This window comes from Cetorhinus maximus, chromosome 1, assembly GCF_964194155.1.
Source record: "Cetorhinus maximus chromosome 1, sCetMax3.hap1.1, whole genome shotgun sequence".
NCBI lineage: Eukaryota > Metazoa > Chordata > Chondrichthyes > Lamniformes > Cetorhinidae > Cetorhinus > Cetorhinus maximus.
Window position 1 is genome coordinate 53,410,202 of NC_135879.1, and position 12,011 is coordinate 53,422,212.

The following is a 12,011-nucleotide window of genomic DNA, read 5'->3' on the forward strand; positions in this document are numbered from 1 at the left end:
TCTTTATTTCTATTTGGAATAAACATGTTCCTCAATCTTCCAAATTTTCTCTGTTAAAACATCCTGCTTCCGAAAACTGCTCCAAAACCTACCTTGTTTTCTGAAAATATTCCCGGACCTTTACCCTTTTGACAAATCATGTCAAAAATATTTTAACCTGCTGGAAAGGGAACCCGACACCAGAGGAACTAACAACTTAAGCCCCTTTTGGTTGTGTAAGTGAATTTCTAAGATGCTACCTGACTATGCACACACAATTAAAAATTTACAGAATGCTAGCCTGTGGGAAGTTCAGCAAGAAACAATGATATGCTGATAACTGAGTGGAGAAAATTTATTACAAGATGCCTGCATTAGTGAGATTTTTTGGTCAACACCACCTGTTTTTATTTGTGAACGACTGTTTTGTCACATTGACAGATTACAGTCTAATCTTAACTCAGTGATTTAATTTGAGTTATCTAAATTTTTAAAAATGAATTACACCGAATTTTTGTTTGTTTTGCGTAAAACAAACAACTGTTTTATCAAAAGTAGATTGTTATCCCTTTATTTAAACTGTAGCTCAGTGGCAAAATGAAACATTTATCACCAATTACTTAGTGTCACTTAGCAATTATAAATTATGAGTTGGCATAAAGCACTGTCTGAGAAGAGGAAAATTTAAGACTGGAGTATTTAAGTGGGAAAGGGCAAACCTTTTGCAATATAGTGCTGGATTTTCATGAGTCTGGGAGACTCTGTGGACCTTTAAAAATGGCACTTAAGGGTCGATTCCAGGATTCCCAGCCCCATTCCTGGCACCCCCCCAATTTCTTTCAAGGCAGGATATGGGTGCGGGATGATGCGGATCGCGAACCGGCACCTTGCACTCCTGACCAGGCTGCCTTCACCGTGGGCGTAGGCATCTCCTAGCCCTCCACAATTTACGTGGAGTCAGGCCAGCTTTTCAAGGAGCTGTGCTTCATGGCCTCTCAGAGGTGTTGTGGACCATAGTCTGGATAAGGGAGCCTTTTGAAGGTAAGTTCAAAAGGTCTTACCCATGCCCCCCATACCAACCTGTGCCCCTCAACCCAACCTCCGTGGCCCCTTATACCTCCATGCCTACCTATGCCCCCCCCCCCCCCCCCCCCCGGCAGCAAAAATCCTGGGTACTTTGTCCTGAGGCGGGCGGGCTGAGCCGGGAAATTTCCTGACTCCTGCTACCCACCTCCAGGATGAAAATCCAGCCCGTAATGTCAAGAAGCGCAATTCACATATGTGACAATCTTTGATCTGGAAACAGTACAGTAAGTAAAAGTTGTAATTTCTTAAAAATGTCTATGCAATCTGCAATTGGTTTTAAGGCTTAAGCGTTTGTATCAATTGTAAAGAAATCTATTGTAATTTCCTTGGCTAATAAATACTGGCCCGTGTGACTTGGCAACCCTCAGACACAAAGGTGAACTGCAGCAGAGGGGAGAGCAGAGAAGGCACATTTACGTGTGTGTGTGGAAAGCAGAAGAGAGGGTTACAGTAGAGATTGTGACAATTTTACTGCTACGTTTTCCCAGAGCTGACCAGGCTGTTTAACGGGGTTCATTAAAGAGGTCAGATTAAAGATTCTCTGGCACAATGTGTGCCATTAAGACTGACATCAGCCTAGCTAAGGAGTTTCTGTGGGAGTGTGCCATTTGGGTAAGACAGTCACTGGGATCCTTGGGTAGAATATGGCTGCCAGTGAGAATGACTCGAGGGCTGAATTGATTGAGTGGGAAGGTGAGAGATCTTATGCACCAGAGGCTGAGATAAAGAACTTTGGAACTGCACGTGGTGCCACATGAATGCAGGAAGTGATGCAGGTGCTTCTGGTTATGTAAGAGTACCTTTGTTGTATCAATTATTTAAAAGTGAAATTTACCTTTTTATTTGAAGTATCATTTGCCTGTTAATTCATGTTTAATTTGCATTGGTTCTGATGCACATTGAAATAAAAGCTAGCAAAAGTGGAATCTTGTTGGTAATTTCTTCATTTGGAGGTCATTCAGTAAAGTTATTATTTTGGTTTACAGTTCCCATAGGGGGATCCTAACAAAACTGGGGACTTGAGTCCTGGATCGAACCCAAAGACTGTAAAACGGGTTCATTGGAACTCTCCATTTAAATCAACAAGATTTAATTTTCACTTTTGCTATATTTTATTATGAAATTGAGGTGTGTACCTTTTGAGTTTCAAGCCTTTTTTGAAAGGGAGGATCTGACTCTCAGAGAAATAAAACGGTTGTGAAAAGATTACTTACAGGCTGTGGCAGAGCACTTGGAGATTGCCATAAGATCAGGAGCTAAGAAGGATGGGATCCTTGAAGAATTGGCAAGGCATCTGGAGCTCAGGGAAGAAAGGACTAGAGATCGAATACATCCAGAATTGAAGAAGAAATAGCATTAAAAAAGATTGACTCAGAAAAAGAGAAATTAGCAAGAGGGGAAAGACCTAGAGAAAGAGAGATGAAAACTTGAAATGGAACATGAGTTCCGATTGCATGAATGTGAGTTGATGAGAAGTGAAGCCGACTTGGAGAGACCTCCTCTTAATTTTGATTTGGTGAGGAATTCTCATTTAGTATCTAAATTTAGTGAGGAGGGAATGGAGATGTAAGTTGAGTCCTTTGAGAAAATTGCCATGAATCTGATTTGGCTAAGAGAGCAGTAGACTATGCTCCTACAAAGTGTTTTGGTAGAGGACGTTTTGGAGGTGTACTTAACTCTTTCAGAAGAGCACTCATGTGATTATGAGGAAGTAAAATCTGATATATTCAATGCTTATGAGCTGGCTTCAGTGACCTACAGGCAGGATTTTAGAAATTTGATAAAGTGAACAGGCCAGACCTAGGTAGAATTTGCCAGGGAAAGGGAAATGGCACTCAATGGATGGTGTAGGTTGATGATAAACTTCAATAAAGTTATGGAGATGTTGTAGGTGGAGGAATTTAAAAATAGTGAGCCTTTGAGGTTAAGGACTTGCCTGGAAGACCATCAAGGCAATAAAATAAGGGAACCCTTGGTAATGGCAGATGATCTTGAGTTACCTCATAACAGGTTCCACTTTGGAACCTTTCAGAGAAACTGGAATGAGAGGAAGGTGATGATTAGAGGTCAGGCCCTGCTGAGGAAGGTGAAAAAGGTAAAGAATCCAGGCCCCCCTCGGATTAGTAAAAGTGAAGGTTCGGAGGACAGGTTCAGTTCAAGGGGGCCGATCTACTTTTGCCACAAGAAAGGGCATGTGAAGGCTGAATTTTGGAAATTAAGAAGCAACTCTGATGCATGAGTTCAGTTGCACAGTGCTCCTTCAGAAAAGATTGTCTTAGTGGGTAAAGCTTATGACGAACAGTTAATTTCTCCTATGCTTACTGATAGAATGAATCGGGGTGCAGGGAATTATAGGAGCTTACTGTTTGAGGGTAAAGCGTCACTACTTTTGTCCGCTGAGATATTCAAGTCAGTTGTTATTCTTAGGAATACGGGGTTGGGCTGGGTGGAGGGCAAGGGAGGGGGGGAGAGGGAAGATGCAGTCCCTGATGTTGGCCAATATCTTGACTCTCCCCAGATAGTTCGATGAATGCCACGGCATTAATCGATGGAACCTATTTACTTATGCCTTTGTATAGAGTTAATTTAAAATGTTCCTTAGTGGTCCTGTAATTCTTGACTGTACAATGTCCAATAATTTGCTTATTGACAGTGTAGATTTCTTATTAGGAAATGACCTATCTGGGGATAAGATATTGCTGTCTCCAGTGGTTTCGGGAATGCCCATTGAGGCTGTTGAAACTGAAATTGAACAGGAAAAGCCAGGTGACTTAAAAGAACTTGTGACTTTCTGTAAACCTGTGAGAATTAATATTTCGACTAAAGATGCTAGGCACTCAAGTCTACTAATTTTAAAAGGGCATTGGAGCATCCAGTTGAAAAGGAAAAGTTAATGCCAGCTGGAGACGAATTAAAGTCATCTGAATTAAAAATGCAGACAAAGTATGAGCTTGAAGAGGCAAAGCAGATGGCAGCAGAGGGAAGACATGCTTTGAAGGAGAGTGGAGAAGCTGAGTCTAATGCTGACACTATAGAGCTTTGTGGAAAGATGCTTGTTTTTGAAAGTAAATTAAAACTTCAAAATGAAAGGATTTAAACAAAGCTTGAACACTGGGATGACGAGAAGCAAAAAGAATTTAAGAAAGTTTGTGCAGTAAATAAAAAGGAGTATCAAGCTTTCTTTGCTGATCATCAACATAACCTGAATGAAGTTCTCATAGAAGCTGAAGAGAATTTTACTCAACAGGTAAATGAACTACTTGCACAAAAGGAGGCAGTATTAAACCTGCATCTCCTGGAGAAGAAAACAGAAGGGTTAGATCATGAAGAAGAACTTGGAGTTAAGTGATCCTGAATTTAAACAGCACTGGATGCAGGAAGAATATTTCCTCTGGCTTGTGGCGTTGGAGGGGGGGTTCCAGAACAAGGTGTCATGGTCTCAGGATACACGGTAGACCATTTAGGACTGAGATGAGGAGAAACTTCTTCACTCAGAGATGGTGAACCTTTGGAATTCTCTACCACAGAAGGCTGTGGAGGCCAAGTCACTTGAATATATTTAAGAAGGAAATAGATTTCTGGACTCTAAAGGCACCAAGGAGTATGGGGAGAGCGCAGGAGTATGGCGTTGAGATAGAGGATCAGCTATGATCATATTGAATGGCAGAGTGTGCTCGAAGGGCCTAATGACCTATTCGGGCTCTTCTATGTTTCTGTGGGGCGAATCCAATTGTTATGAAGGATGCTTCAGATGTTTGGTTGAAACTTTTTTCCAAAAAATTGGGCATGGAAAACCATGTAGCCATGGAAGAAAATAGACCAGGAGTTAAAAACAAGTGATTCAGAGTCTATTTCAAATAGTGGAAGCCCAGCTTTAAAGGAAAACAAAGGAAATTGCCAATTCCATAGGCTAAAACGCGACATAACAGGAATTCCAATACCTTGGATTCCAGTTTATAACCGCCTGTACCCCGAAGCCAGATGGTTTGCCAGCAATGGACAGTGTTGTTCTTGATAAAGTTAACCAGACCGAACAAATTTAAAAATCTTTGGACCCCTATGAATACTAAACCAGGGTCCTGACTGTACAAAGTCCAATACAGATCTTTAAAAAAAACACGAGTGCAAAACCAAGGCTCTAGTCTATACAGGCCACAACCCTGGTGTTCCTAGAAAAGTTGGAAACCAAAAACCATAGGCTATTTCAGTATAGTTTGATGCTAAAGCCATTTATACCAAAAATTATGCATGTTTCAGAGTGAACCAATGTGATTGCAGATGCCCTGTCGAGAGTTTAGAGCACAAGAGATGGTAACAATGTCATAAAGCCAGGTGAATGTATTGGGTTCTGTAGGACGATAAAATGACACTATGCAATGAAGCTTGTTTTGTAAATAAGATGCGTTTTAAGAATGTTCAAAAAGGACTTTTAATAGTTAGAATCAATTATAAAGAGATCAATTGCAATAAAAAGAGATCAATTGTAATATCCTTGGGTAATAAGAAATACTGGCCCATGTGATCTGGCGACCCTTGACTTGGAAACAGTAGCAACAGGCAAAAAGTTAAGAAACAAAGAGGCCTTGTGACTGGCAGACACAAAGGAGAGCTACGGCAGAGGGGAGAACAGAAGGCACATTTACAAGGAGCTCTGTGTTTGTCATACAGTCAAACAGGACAGAAAACTGAAGACAGAGTTAGAGCATGGATTGTGAATTGGATAATTTTACTGCTGCTGAGTGTTGCCATGGTAGACCAATTCATTTAATGGGATTTATTTAAAAGGGTGATAAAAAGGAGTCTCTTGTGGAATATATGCCATCAAGACTGTCATGAATCTCACAAAGGAGGTTCTGCAGGAGTAACACCTATCACTGATTCCATTGGTAGAATAAGGCTGCTGGTGACCGTGACTCGAGGGGTGAATCGATTGAGTGGGATAGTAAGAGATCTTATGTACCAGAGGCTGAGTTAGAGAACTTTGAGACCACACATGCTATTTCATGTCCCTGGAGAATGATGCCGGTGCTTGTTGTCGTGTAAGATGCATCTTGTTGCATCAATTATTTGAAGTGAAATTTATGTTTTTTTATTTGAAGTATCATTTGCCTGTTAATTCATGTTTAGTTTTTATTGGTTCCAATTCATGTCAAAGTAAAAGCTACAAAAAGTAGAATCCTTTTGGTAATTTCTTCATTTGGGGGTCAGTCAGTAAATTTGGCTGTTGATGAAAAGGGAGCCATCTTACTGAAGCTTATCGTTTTGCACTTATCAGGTCAAATGCAAGAATGCCAAATTTCAAACAATCACAACAATTTACAGTACAGGAGAAAAGGATGCTGGTTGGTTGGCAAGTTGACTCAGGCCATGGAGTTGCCATGAAGAAAGCAATGGGTAACGATAGACTCCTGGGTAATTCAAAAAAGGTGCAAGGCCTGAACATTTCCTTTTGTTTGCGGAGGACTGGTCCCTGTGTATGAATGTATGCCGCTTTGGAAAGAGCAAATGTACTACGAGCTCAATTGATTGGATAAATTCGTTGTTAGTGTAGCTTTTACCACATTCCGGATTGCTCATGGGGTCAGCCAGAAATAGGGGAGGGACTTCTGGATCCAGGTACCCCTATCATTTTTAAAGATGCTGGAGCCTCCATGACTCCACAAAAATCCGGTCCTGAGTCTTGACAAGCTATGTCAAGTTGGTGGTGTTTGCTTTGTTTATTTTTTATATTTTTGCAGTAAAGTTCATTTTTCTTAAAAACTTAAAATCTTGTGTAATTTCTTTCAGTTAATCACTGGGTGTTCAAATTTCTGTTTAAACATTAATGGTCTTCACGGAGATTGTAACAATATTCAGCGTGACTTTGGGAATAGTAATTTTTTTTTTCATTTTAAAGTGCAGACCATTATGCATGCAATGTAAACATTGGCTCAGGTTTTGTAATCAGAAGTAAAGGAATGGTACTTGCTGGTCATTGCATTTACAGATGCCCACAGTATTTTAGTGGGCTTTTGAGCGACAATTTACAGTTACTAGAGATAATAAAGGGAAAATACTGCAGATGCTGCAAACCTGAAGCAAAAACAGAAAATTCTGGAAATCTCAGCAGATCTCGCAGCATTGTGGAGAGCGAGAAACAGTGTTAACATTTCAGTTCAATGACTTCTTCTGCAAATAGGGAGATGCTCTTGTCCATTGACTCTTTTATTTACCATTCACAAGCATGTCTCTAGGAGTCACTGCAAGAGGTGGTGTAAGTTAAAATATTGGCCTGAATTTTGTGTTAATGGTAATAGGCTAACAATGCTCACCGTTATTGTGGAGTAAGTCAGACAACAACTTTTGGTATCCGAACGTGCAAAAATGCAGAAGTTGCAGCTAGATATAATCACTCCTTCACAGACTGCTATAACAGTCCTTGTCAACAGACTCGCTGTTTAAAGGCATGCAATAGTGTGAACTGGGGGTACTTGCTCACTAATTCCCCACTAAAGAGGCCGTAAAAAGGTAGGCCTGATGCATTCAGGAATGAGCGAATTTTTAACCCCATGATAAATCATAATTATTGAAAATCACCTCTGTGGCCCTGAAAATATAATTTTACATTGTGGATGTCATTCCTTCAGAAGTTAGTTAATGTTGGAGATTTAAACAATTTATTTTTACTTCACCTGTCTCTTTTATCCCTCCTCATCTTTTTCTCTCTCAATCTTCCGCTTTCTATACATGATTTAAATCAAATTTATACATCCTGCTTGATACTTCTGGGTTTAAACTCACCAGGTTAGGTATTGGCTCGGAGACGGGGAGGCAGACTGGGGCTTGTTTTGATATTGGGAAATGTGTTTCCCCAAATCACTTTTAACTTTTTCTGTAGTTTCCCTGCCCTCTTTGACAGGCTAGCTGCTTATTGGGCAGGACGTCCTGCAGCACAAGGCCACTGGAGAGCTGGATTGAAAGCAGGTGGATCTAGTGGGGGTGGAGGCGTTTGGAGGCTCCAATCATGGTCAGGGGGTGGGTGGTGGGGTAATAGATGGCAGTCGAGAAGAGCAGATGGCAGTCATGGCCATTTGTTTGTGGATTTGGGGGAAGCAGACAAATCATGGTGGGATAGGCGTTTATTGGGTAATTTATTGAGTTTGGAGGAAACATTCATGCTCCCCTGGCCCAAAACATTGCTGTAGAAGTACTTGCCATTTGGATTTAGTCATTATCATCTACCACCCCAAGACCAGGGAAACCTGAAATCTGCACCTAAGCATCGAATCCCCATGAAGAAACTTAGTCTCATTAAAATATGTAAACGACCAACTCACCTCCATGTCCACTTCCATTGAAACCGGAGTTTTAGATTCCCATTTCAGATTTCTGGCCTTTTAACTTCCCAGCTGAACTGAGCCCAACCACCTTTTGAGGGTTAAAATTGCCCCCCTTATGACTCGGCGGGGATTCTTCCAGCTGGTTGAAGTGCCTCAATGCCGCTTGTTCTGCTCTCAGATTCCCTCTTGAGGGCTCCATGCTGGATCAGGCACCAGATTACAACAAGTCGCTGTTCAAAAACCTGCTAACACTTTCTGGGCAGCTGTCAGAGTAGTGAATGGTGAGCGCTGCTCCTCCACCGCTGACCCAAAATCCAGACCAATGACTTGCAACTTTATTGGGTCTTATGTATTAATCACTTAGGGAAATCTGATTTCTGCCTCACTCCAGGTATTTGCACAGGTTCGATACTGAGTTGGAGCAAATTGAATTGACAAATAGCATCAAAGGCAGGCAAGGAAGACAGCACGAGGCTCGGGAAGCCGTTCTCAAACACAGCATTGAACGTGAGAGGAGTCTGTATGAAGAAAATGGAATAGGTATGAGTACTTTATTTGTTACCTTACCAGTCCCCTCCTATAAATATTCTTAAAGTATTGATATTTGATAAGTGTATAATTAAAAGTTGGTTGCGCTCTAAATTTATTCTTATAATTTGGACTCACCCCAATTAACCAATTTCAAATGTGCTCTTTCAAATTCTTGATATCAGTTTGTTGGAGCGTGGGTTTCTAATGGTACTTGGAAGGGCAAGAGTAATTTTCAATTTTGTTTACCTCTAATTAAAATACAATATAATGCGCCCTGGTTTCACAAACAAAGGAACAGGGGAGGCCACTCAGCTCCTTCAGCATGTTCTATCATTTTGTTAGATCATGGCTGATCTATATCTCAACTTCATTTACTTTTCTCCATGTTCTTGTTACTAATAACTAACAAAAAAATAATAATTTCAATCTTGCAAAAGCCAGGGAACTGGTATGTTCTGCAGGGTCTTCAGTACATAGGCAATATGTTATCAGAGTCTTTAGCCTTTGCCATATGTTAACTGTGCACATCTGCTTCAGGATGTCACATGAATGAATCAAATTTGCTGGATAATGCATCCACGATGATGGGGATCTTGGAATGAGGCCAAGTAGCTGCATCCATTTGGCATTTTTGGCTGCAGATGTTTACAACCATTTCAGCCTCATCTCTTGCATTTGCTTGCATACAGCTGACGAGTGACGTGTTCTTTACCTCTCTTGAATGTAAATACTGGAAATCCCATAGTAAATATTGAAGTTCATAACCCAGAAGACATTTTGTGCACTTAGTGCCCTCAGTGCTTTATCTAGTTGGTGGCCAACATTGAGGAGTACTGATTTGTCAGTCAGCCAGTGTTGTCGGTAGCGATCAGTAGAACGATTCACTAGCCTAGATTGACCTGTAGGCATGAGACTTCAAGAAAACAATACCCATAGCTATAACTGTGTAAACTACTGGTGCTGATACATCCTGGAAAATTAGGTACACTACACATGCTCAGACAGCACAATCCAAATTCATCTTTCAATCATATAGGACGTAGGAACATAGGACTTAGGAGTGGGAGTAGGCCATTCGGCCCTCCAAGCCTACTCCACTATTCGATAAGATCATGGCTGGTCTGATTATGACCTGAACTCCATTTTCCTGTCTGCCCCTGCATAAACCTAGACTCCCTTGTCTATCAAAAATTAATCTAACTCAGCTTTGAATAAATTCAATAACCTAGCCCCCACTGTTTTCTGGGGAAGAGAATTCCACAGACTAACGACCCTCCGAGAGGAAAAAAAAAATTCTCTTCATCTCTGCCTTAAAAGGGAAGCCTCTTATTTTTAAACTGTGTCCTTTAGTTCTAGTCTCTCCCACAAGAGGAAACATCTTCCTGGTATCCACCCTTTCAAGTCCCCTCAGGATCATATATGTTTCAATAAGATCAGCTCTCGTTCTTCTAAACTCCAACGGGTAAAGGCCCAACCTGTTCAACCTTTCTTCATGAAATAAGCCCTCCATCCCAGGAATGAGTTGTGTGAATCTTCTCTGAATTGTTTCTAACGCAATTATATCTTTTTTCAAATACGGAGACCAAGACTACACAATATTTCAGATGTGGTCTTACCAATTTTACTAATAAAATTGGTACTATGAAAGGGGTTTTATTTTTAGAGAGCTGGAGGTCAAAGTGGCTGGTGATACAATGAGACTTTACATTCAATGGGCTGCGCTAGGTATAACAAGTCAACCGTTTTGTGTGTGTAGAGCAGAGGCAATGTGAGATCGAAAGCAGCTATAAGCCTCCAACTGTCTCCACAGCAATCAAAGTGAACAGAATCTCATTTTGAATTTGTAAGGTGAAAATGCTTTGCCTGGTGTCTGGTTAAGTCTATGGGTTGCTGTTGCTTTAACAGAGACTAGTTTGGGAATTTATTATAAATTATGATTGTAGTAATTTGTAGCCACGTGTACATATTTAACTTGTTTAAATTAATAAAATGTTTAATTTAGCTTAATATAAAACCCCTCGAGAACTGGTGGTATGATTTCTGAATGTAGAGTTGCATCTCAAACAAAACACTTAAAATTATAGGTTATGACAGTTGTTTAAAGTTTCCCTCTGGGGTTTTTAAAAAATAACTCGACTTTACCAGCTGCTTGGTCATAACAGCCTTTTCCGTGGTGACGACTGTTTTCAAGTTCCTCCCTCCCTTTCGCCTCTTGATTTTCAAGTATCTTTGGGATGTTTTCTAAGTCTTCTACAGTGAAGAAAGACACAAGATACATATTCAACGCTTCTGTCATTTCCTTATTTTCCATTATTAATTCCCCAGACTTTCTAGAGGATCAACACTGTCTTTAGTTACTCTTTGCCTTTTTAAATACTTGTAGAAACTCTTACTATATGTTTTTATATTTTTAGCTGGCTTTCTCTCATACTCTAATTTCTCGCTCTATTATTCTTTTAGTCATTCTTTGCTGGTTCATAAATCTGTCCATTCTTCTGACCTACCATTAATCTTTGCCAATTAGCCCAGTGTTTCTCTCAATTTGATACTATCCATAATTCCCTTATTTAGCCATGGATGATGCATCCTTCTCCTAGAGTCTTTTTTCTCGCTGGGATAGATCTTTGCTGAGAATTATTAAATAGCTCCTTAAAAGTCTGCCACTGCACCTTTACCGTCTTAGCTTTTAACCTAGTTTCCCAGTTCAGTTTAGCTAACTCTGCCTTCACACCCTTATAATTACCTTTATTTAGCTTTAAAACACTAGTCTTAGACCCAGACTCCTAACCTTCAAACTGAATGTGAAATTCTATTATGTTATGATCGCTGTCGCTTAGAGGCTCCTTTACTACGAGGTTATTGATTAATCCTGTTTCATTGCACATTAACAGATCTAGAATAGCCTGTTTCCTGGTTGGCACTAGAATGTATTGCTCTAAGAAGTTGTCCCAAATGCACTCTATGAACTCATACTCTATACACTCATTTTCCAGGCTACCTTTGCCAATCCGATTCACTCATTCTGCATGTAAATTAAACTCACCCATGATTATTATAGGACCTTACTCCACCGTTTCTCCCCTTTATTTTTTCCTG

The 12,011-nt window shown here is 40.3% G+C and overlaps 1 protein-coding gene across 1 annotated transcript in view; it reads left to right on the forward strand.

The window, feature by feature from the left end:
* tma16 (translation machinery associated 16 homolog) overlaps positions 1-12,011 on the forward strand; it is a 48,864-nt gene that overhangs the window by 21,293 nt on the left and 15,560 nt on the right. Inside the window, exon 5 of the mRNA XM_078540765.1 lies at positions 8,776-8,924. Within this exon, the coding sequence (XP_078396891.1) occupies positions 8,776-8,924 (149 nt within the window). The remainder of the gene's footprint in view (positions 1-8,775; positions 8,925-12,011) is intronic.